Raw genomic sequence first — 9,409 nt, 5'->3', positions numbered from 1 at the left:
ATACTGTTGTTTTGTTCAACCACAACCGTCACAGTTGTTCTTTCATTCCAACAAACATGTGCCTACTGGATAATTCGCCTACATCTGTGCTTTGCAAAACTTTCTCAGTGGTGGTTAGCTGGGTTTTTTTCTGCAGGCATTAACCCATTTTTGTGCGCGGTCACTTCTCAGTAATCCAAAACCAGCCTTACTGTATGATCGCTTTCACGTAAAAGGAAGGGAGAATGCAGAAATCATATCTTCTTAATCTCGCACTGTAAGGAATGCAAGCGTTAGCATTATCGGAGAAGAGAGGGGGGTTTTGAGTGCAGGACATGCATATAAATGAAGTGGTGAGCCACTCCTGGTCAGACACATTAGGTCCCAATTTCTAAAGCACTTAAAGGTTCACTGTGGTGCACAAATGACATCTGACACCGCCTCGATACTCCTCAGAAAGCCAGTCATGGAATAACAAACTTAATGAGGGAACTGTTAATACTACCAAATGCAATTACTTACATAATAAACTTTTCATATTTACTCTAGAGGCCGTTTACTTATAGGCCAGATATTAATCCGTGACAGAGGGACACAGGTCCACAGACTTAGGGATACGGATAAGGTTAGGGATAACACAACAGGGGTGACCTCCCAGTGTAAACTGGCTCGGTCATCTTGTTGCCAGACGCTAAATCCAGAACCCCTGGCAGGAAATCCAGCGTGTGCTGTTGACATCGCAACTCATCCGTGACTGACAAGGAATAACACTTTTGGAGAGGTTGGTCAATAAATCACCCAAGGAAAGAGAATACATTAAAAAATTAGATTATATATATATATAGTGAAAAATATGTTGTGGAAAAAATTACTGAGAGGTACTTTTCATAACTATTTCAACAATTGAGAGGTCAATTTTTTTACATTGCAATGTTATGGATTTGTATTCAGTTTCTTGAATTTCACAGTCCATCACATCATTCTTAATTGAAATGGCAGTTTCACAAAGTTTTAATTGACAGTGTTGTTATCAATTTCTGTCACAGGGTTTGTAAAATATTCCATTTCATATTATTGGTCTCTGTATAGTCATTCGCCATCTTTACTTTCAACAATAAAGGCCATTTTTATTAAAAATACTGAAGACATTGTAATTGGTCACATTAAGAAGGTCCCCAAGCACCTTAAGGATTTTAGTTTTTCTTCATGGCTAGCAGTATACCATACATGACTAGGGTATGTTTTTAACGTCCATAATAAAGAGTAAAATGAGCCTGTATTTTGTCTTTGGGGGGCAGTGAGGAATAGTGGCTGTAGGAATCTGGGCTTGAGCACAGCTGGTTTCAGGTTCAAGTGTAAAGCGGACTGCGCTAACGAGAAAGTCACTTACCATTTGATCAACATGCAACAGGGAAAACAGGAATTACTGCAAATGTATGACCAGAGAACATTACGGGTTGTTGTTAATGGACGTGTCCTTGAGCCAAATTCAATGTTGAAGAGAGATGTGGCTGGACCTACGCCTCCATCCTTTCTGTTCCTGGACATTGTTGATTTTGGCAGGACGTCGGGTTCTGATGTTGGCTAGACACAGGCAGAGCAGACTCAGGGTGCTTCCTTTCTCATTTTCACACACATTTGGATGGGAAATGTGTGTTGGCAATGGGACAGAAGTTAGTAACAGTAATCCGATCCGCCGTTGAGAAAAAATAAGATATTTTGCAAGAAAGGGACATGGGCCAGAACTCCACACGCAATGCAACAGATAGTAATCATAAACTTTTATTCTGAATATACCTTATTTGCACATGAATAAACACTTTTCTTTACTTCCAAGGATTAAAAACATTGTTATTTTTTAGTTTGTTGAGAACAACATCGGTTTTTGTACACATTTTTACATGACTGATTTTGGAGAATCAAGCTCCACTAAAGTGTAACATGTTAAAGCACAATCGAAGGAGACCCACTAAGCCAACTTGTGGACGCCCCCATCAAGAGCCTGCCTTAAAACCAAAGGCAGAGAAAGATTGACTGACAGGCACGCCAATCGTCCGCCAAAGAGTGGCAGCAAGGTAACAAGACACAAAAAACACACACTATGCAATCTTCAAGACTCCAGAAATAAAAAGTCTAACTCACACGATCCATACAGAGAGCACCAACAGTCAAAAACACTTAATATCACATCGAGAGTATATTATTCCTGAAGTGACAGCATCTGATTTTAGCACTTAAGAGTAGAATGGAACATCTGGATAACTATGGAGCTCATGTTCATTCTCCAATGTTTTCTGTGCATCTCTTAAAGCATCTGAGAATTTTAGGTGGCGTGTATTGTCACTCATTTCACATCCGTGCAATGTACGTCTCTTTCCAAGGTGTCTTAAGGACCATGTTCTAGCAAGTTAAACTTCTGATATGCAAATCATGTATATTTATCACATATTCGTAGTTGGTGTCAACATGAAGGTGGAGTTCGGAGATTAGCAGAAACCACTGGAAGTAGAAAGTAGGGAAAAGATCATTGACCCCCCCAGCTTTTCTACTGTTGCTTGATTTGGCGTTGCGTATAGTGCTATTCCATAGCAAGACGTTCTTTGATTTACATTAAACTTTTCTGCTGGCCATCTCGATTCTCCCCATATTTTCTTCCTTTTCAGGCAGCCATTGTTTTCCATCAATTTTTAATTAGTAGACTTTATTTTACGGTAAAATCTACAAGAGTGTGCTATATGATTTGCTTGCTGTATGGAAATGAATGGAAGCACAAGAGACCTATCAGGAAAATCACATCAACGTGACTAAAGTTCAGTTATTGGCCGAAGTAGTGGACCGAAGCCCCACCGCTAGTGTGACTGACAATCTGAAACACAACAACATGGTATGCCAAATACTCAGCAGTAGTAATAAATATCCATGATTTGGTCTATAAAAGAAATTGCGAAACCCCCAGTACAGTGTGGTCCTTAAATAAAAGCTATCATACATGGCTTGAACCAATCAGACATATTGAGTAGTGCATTCATACATCACTCTGGCCAATCAGATTCTCTTTTTTTCCCCAGCTGAGTCAGACCAGGACGGAGCCAAATGCTGTCCCCCCAAGAGCAAGGCAGTAATAGCTGATCATACCTCATCATATCATAAACAAATGCCTGACATTCATAATATAATGCATCCCAACATTACACATAGCACACCAGATAAATGTTTTTCTTTTGTGAATCAAGTCACTACCATGCAGCACAGGGTAAAAATGTGAGACTTACTTGATGCCTTGGTAAATTGCATAAATTCTATATTACGATTATAGGTTTCTCCACAAGGGAATAAGAGAGCCCCATATGGCACTTGATATTCTTAAGTGTTAGTAAATGAGGAGCATACCATTGCTTTTGTTGGAAGGTTATAGTTTATAAAAATGTCTGGTGGTAGTCAAGCTTTGCCATCAAATAAAATGGATTCCTTGATTGTACTTGGAGGAATACTTATAGGAAAAACTGACATTATTCAAAATGATGCAAGAGGGATTAATTTAATAAAACAGGGTGAGAGACGGTGTTAGTGGTCATGTCGTACACAACATTTAAGTTGTTGTCTTCAATTCCCCACACAATAAAGCAATTTCCTGCAAACATGTGCCAGTGTTTATAGATTACACAACTAAAAGATGCACTCCCTGGTTTTGTTTAAGTGGTGTATGTAGCCCCTCATAAATCCTAAAACATGTTCCTCTGCAAAGGATCTGAATCCGGAAAACAAAGTTGAATTTGGTTAACCGTGACTCAGAAGGACATTTTATGATCTTGGTGTGCCATAAGGCAGTAAATGGAATGTATCCTTAATGTATTTGATTTCACTGAAACAGTTATAACGTAATTTTTACTGTTGTAACATGTAATTGACAATTCTGAACTCGAAACAACAGAGACCTAAAAAACGATTAAATCGGGGGATTACTCAATTAAAATCCCATCTTTTAACCATGAGCGATTTGTAAGTACATAAAAACACAGCAAGAGATGTTCTACATATTGCAACTCCAGGATGGATTTAGTTTCATCCTGAACTCAGTTAAGTTGTTATATTTGTATTCCTGCTGAGACAATTAGTACTGCATTGACACTGGGCGACTAAGTGTCCATTTTTGATCCTGTGTGAGTTGGTATTATTTATTATTTTTGACAGATTGCTTTTACTCTGCAGCAGTCGTTTGGCTAACTTGCATTTTTTTAATACCCCTCCGACTGTATATCTCCTCTGGACAGAATAATAAATATCTACAGTAAATCATCTGAATATTTTCACGCTTAAAGGAACAATATATAACACTTTAAGCTGGCATTTAAAAACTGGGACAACAGACAAAATTCGAAATATTGGAAAGAGATTCTAAGCTGACCCGGGTTTACAAGATTGGGAACGCTATAAATGACAAGCTACACCAAATCCTCAGTTAATGGGATGGTTTATAGATATGCAATGTATTTGTTTGGAGATTATAAACCTGCTGATGTTGGTTAACTCTATCAATGTTATCTATGCATTGCTGGCTGTGTTTTAGTCCATTATAACAAATCAAGTGCCGGGTGAAGCCAGCAAATGAATAACCTCTTCTAAAATAGGTATTATGTTAAATTCAGTTATTTTCCTAGATAGCATAGATGGGCTTCAGTACTATTTTAAAACGTGTGTGTTTCAGTCTTACATTTCTGTCACTCTGGTTGTTTCAACAGCTGTGTGACTCATTCCAGACCCCTTTGTGTATGATTGATAGCATTTAGCATATGTTAGCATGACAGTGTTAGGTAGCACTACACTGGATTACTTCACTGGCTGTGTGTCAAATACTCGAGCACTCTTATATATAATAGTTTAACAAAAGTATTACACATGAAATCCCTCAAAATGCACATCCTTACTGTGATTAATAAGTTAGTTCAGCTATCCTGAGATCAATGCTTACCTTTACAGGAGCCAAATTGACAACTGTTTTAATACTCTTCTGGGCTCTGAGCTGTCCCAATCTTTCAAAGTTGTCTCCAATATTAACACGTGTTCAGCCACATCTCGGGTCATTGAGCTTTTAGCAAAGATGATTGGTAGAATCCAGCGTTATCTCTGTCGATCAAGTTTGTTTCCGTGGTTCCATGGCTGCAGCCTGCTGTGTTTGCTTGCAAATTTGTTTCTTATCAGGCCACATGAGGTTTTGAAATAGACACAGGCAAAAACAAAAACAATTTTTTTGGAAGAAGAGCCTGACATTGTTGTCTGAGGAAGCCGGGATTTTAAATTAGAATATATTTAACCTCAGTAAACATACATATTGTTCCTTTAAGTTCGGTATAATGGAAGAGAAGGCACACAACATGAAACATGATGAACTTCTATTGAAGAGAAAAGAAGAAAATGAAATACAGCAGGAGAGATGATGAAAAGCATGGATTGACTGCAGTGATGTCTACTTGGTGGTATCATACCACAGTAAAAAAAACAAGCAAGATGGAACCTCACTTCTTCACAGAGATAGAAGTGGTTTTTCAGTCTGGACCAAACCGTAAAGACTGTAAAATAAAAGCTGCACTTTGAATAGCAGTGCAGATAGTAGTCATTTAATTTAAAAAGTGACAGCAGTGAATACAAATTATTTTGTAAAATACAAATTCTCATATCCCCTTCACCCACTTTCTTTAGTGGTGGCAGTCAAGGAAACAGTAACATGCTGTCCAGACGCTTCAATCAAATAAATAATAAAACAAATAAATACGTAACCTCTTTCAATTCAGTAGCCACTGTCTACCTAGCTGGTCACACCGTCCACATGGTACTAGAGATGTTGTCAACTGAGCATGCATAGGACACCAGCCAGGCTCACCCTGATTGGTTAATGTGCACTATGGCAACCAAGTTTTCATTGGATCAATCCAACACCAAGGCGGAAATTCCACATAATTTACAACTCTTAATCGGGGTTGAAGATTAGTAGATCAGCTACAATGTTTAAAAACGGTACACTCAGAGGCAAACCCTCTGTGGCAGTTTAAGGGTTGGTTTCTGTGCATTAAAATAACAATGAACAATGATTTCCACACTGCAAATACAGTATCTACATGAAAGAGCCATGGGGCGAAAGTACAGTTGATGCATCTTTGAAACCGTCAGAGACACTGTGAACATGTTCTGCGTCGTGCTATCTAAAAAAATCTGACTGAGACAACATTATTATCAGCAACCCATCGGAGGCAAATGAAGGACATGAGGTTGCGATGATAACAATTTGGCATTTCTTACTGAAAATCTCAGCCAAATTCTCAACCACAAAACAATAAATACCTAAAAACTAGCCACTGCAAATCGATTCAAAATAAATTGTACGCTTGCAAAAGGCATGCAGCGCTGTATCTGGCAGTGGTGAATAAAACTGCTCAACATTTTTAATTAACAGTAAGTCTCCCAGATCGTGATTGAAATCCCTCCGATACTTTAAGGCAGTAGAATCTCTTTCATCCGTGACATCAAGCCAAAGAAAGTTCAGAAGTCGCTAATCAAAATTAATCTCAGCTGGCGGGGACCATTGAAAAGATGAAGGATAGGCGTAGGTATCTTCCAAATAAACATTTCTTTCATCACTTGCACCTGGGAAAATTACTTTAAGAAACCCCTAAAACTGAAGGTATCAAAAGGAGAAACTGGCAGGTTGTAGGGCTCACAGGTGTTTGTTTGTTTGTTACAAGCGCTTCTCAACGGGCGTTTGTCATTTCGGTGGCAGCGTTGCATGCTGGTTGCCGTATTTGAAGATAACAGAGGGAGAGAGACGGAGAGAGGGCGTGATGAGGATTTTTCAGAGGTCATGACGGGATGGCATGGGGTCTGGAGCCAGTCAAAACCCAGAGCAGAACCAGCTGAAGGCCCACCATCAGCCAAAGTGAGGGGCTCAGGCTGGACGCCCCGCCACAGTCAGGGTCCTTCTCCTGGTGGGAAAGGGGTTAAGTTACTGATTGTTACAACTTACTTATTAAACATGCTCCAATTGACCTCTCCCCCAACCTATGATTGTCTAGTGATAGCTATCAACTGCAGTTAGGTCTGCAAACCTGTCAAGCTTTGGATCACTCCACACATGCTAGCTAAACCAGGCTACGCTAGCTAAGGAGCTGTAGTAAAAGCCATAATCTCGATAAGTTTGGACGTTAGTGTCTTTAACTCTTTTCCTCTCAAAATCCCAAACTATTAACACTATTTCCCCATTTCTGATTAGCGTCCACTATGTGGAAGACAGTGCTGAAAGCTAAAAGAGTTTAGGCTAACGTTAGCAACCCTTTCCTGCAAGACAAAGGGAAAACACAGTTTTAACTACCTGCAATACCTGCTTTATTTTCCTATCCTGTAACTTGCCTTGTGAGGATGTTGTTTCTGACTTGCAGCTTTGGCCTCAGTCTTTTATCTTATATATTATATAAGATAGTGTATATTATATATATATATATATATATATATTATATATATGTTGCATTGTTGGAGAAGCCTGTGACATAAGATTTTCAACTACATAATTACTCTGTAGCTATGTCAGATTGACAATAAAGAACCTTGAACCTTGAATTTAGCTATTAATTTCATATTGAAAATCCTTTGAAGGATTTTAAAAGTCAACTCGAAAAAATTATCGGTCATATGTTTTGGACCAATTCTTTATTTAATATGGCAATTTTTTTTTTTGCCGGCTGAAATCCTGATTGTCCCTAATTCAATTACTTAAAGTAAATCTGCCACATTTATATTGCAAACTTCAGATATGATGTGCCACAACCGAAGACAGGTGCACTGAATAAACTGAAACGTTGACCTTGGTTTAATTGTGTTATTTCAACTGATTTCACACAACTGCATTACATAACTGGTTGGTTGAAAGCAACAATATAAAGTTGAATATATCACTTAATATTGTTTTTATTTTAACTTAATATTATTGCTTTCAACTAACCTAACACAGTTATGTGAAATCTGTTGACACACTACATTTAATTAAAGTCAACATATCAGTTTCCGTGTGTAGCATCTTAGCAACAGTAACTCAGAGGGGCCTGGACCTTAAAACATTATCAACCAGAACTATGCAGGGATCAAACAATAGGTAAAAAAAAATCTAAAAGACAAAATGTCTTTAAGATTTGACTGTAAAATCATGTCTGACCAAATGAGTTGAATACTCCCACTCTCTGTATGCTAAGCATCTGGAGAGGTACAGGGGAAAGAATGTCTCGCCTTGATATGCGTTTTGAGAGGGAAAGAAAGTTGAGAATCATTTAAAGAGACGCGCAAACGTCTGGATGCAAATGAGAAGTGAGTGGCCTGTTTTAGCTAGCGTCTGGATACATCAGTAATCAGATGTCAACAGAGAGAGAGAGACACCGGAGTGTATTGCCCGGGACTGACAATGATAGATGGGGAGAGATACAAAGAGCGTGGCTCGAAGTTCAAAGTCAGGTGAGACGGAGAAAATGTTGGCGAGAGACAGAGAGAGTCTGGGAGGTAAGTTGGGGGGAGGTGAAGACAGATGGTGGTAGAACATAAGAGAGAGTGACAGGAGCAAAAGATAAGGGTAGGAAAACAACGGAAAAAGACATGAAGAAGTGGAACAAAGCAGAAACAGTCAGATGTAAAAAGAGAAGAAGAGATAAGGCGAGGAAAACAAACAGAGAATAGAAACACCAGAAAAAAGGGTGGTGAAGTTATGAGCCTGAGGCAGTGAGATTGAATGTACGATAATGATGAATTGTTAATGAAAGAGAAAGCTAGCGTTATGGGACTGACCCGAGACAGCACATGAACAGTGGCAGCAGTAACATGAGCAGAGAGGAAGCCAATGGGGAGCCTGCGCTCCTTCGGCACATGGCCTCATCCTAACCATCAACAGCCAATCACAGAGCAGGAAAAAGAGAAAGAAAGAGAATCATGCAGCAAACAGTTCACATTGTTAGCAAGAAGTTAGAAGCAAAATATGAGCAGAAAAGGTAAGAAAATTAGTTTAGACAATAGTAGAAGATGCATTCACTTGAAGAAAGAGTTAGTGTGTGTGTGGGTGTTTGTGTACACTGGAAAAACTGAAACATTGACTTTAATTAAATGTATTGTGTCAACAGATTTCACATAACCTAAACTATTAAGTTCAACAGACGACTGCTTTCAACTAACCTAATACAGTGATGTGACATCTGTTGGCATCATACATTTAATTAAAGTCAACGTTTCAGTTTTTTCAGTGTAAGTGTGTGAGCATGACAGTGCAGGCATAAGAGTTCATTCACAAACTTAGACACTGGAAAAGGATTATAGAGTGAAAACAAACAGAGCATTCAAGTGCAGAGGTTTCACACGCAGAGATTTTGTGTTGTTCATAAAATGTTTGTTTGGCTTGGTTATTCAT

The 9,409-nt window shown here is 38.8% G+C and overlaps 1 protein-coding gene across 3 annotated transcripts in view; it reads right to left on the bottom strand.

Moving 5' to 3' along the window:
* Positions 1-1,745: 1,745 nt before the first annotated feature.
* Positions 1,746-9,409, bottom strand: part of LOC117484974 (voltage-dependent calcium channel subunit alpha-2/delta-1-like) — a 121,355-nt gene continuing 113,691 nt past the window's right edge. For all 3 annotated transcript variants that reach the window (XM_034133505.1, XM_034133506.1, XM_034133507.1), the window contains one exon: positions 1,746-6,953. In XM_034133505.1, the coding sequence (XP_033989396.1) occupies positions 6,831-6,953 (123 nt within the window). In that variant the 3' untranslated portion in view covers positions 1,746-6,830. The remainder of the gene's footprint in view (positions 6,954-9,409) is intronic.

The sequence above is a fragment of the Trematomus bernacchii genome, unplaced genomic scaffold, assembly GCF_902827165.1.
Source record: "Trematomus bernacchii unplaced genomic scaffold, fTreBer1.1, whole genome shotgun sequence".
Classification (NCBI taxonomy): domain Eukaryota; kingdom Metazoa; phylum Chordata; class Actinopteri; order Perciformes; family Nototheniidae; genus Trematomus; species Trematomus bernacchii.
This window is presented reverse-complemented; position numbering and strand designations above follow the sequence as displayed.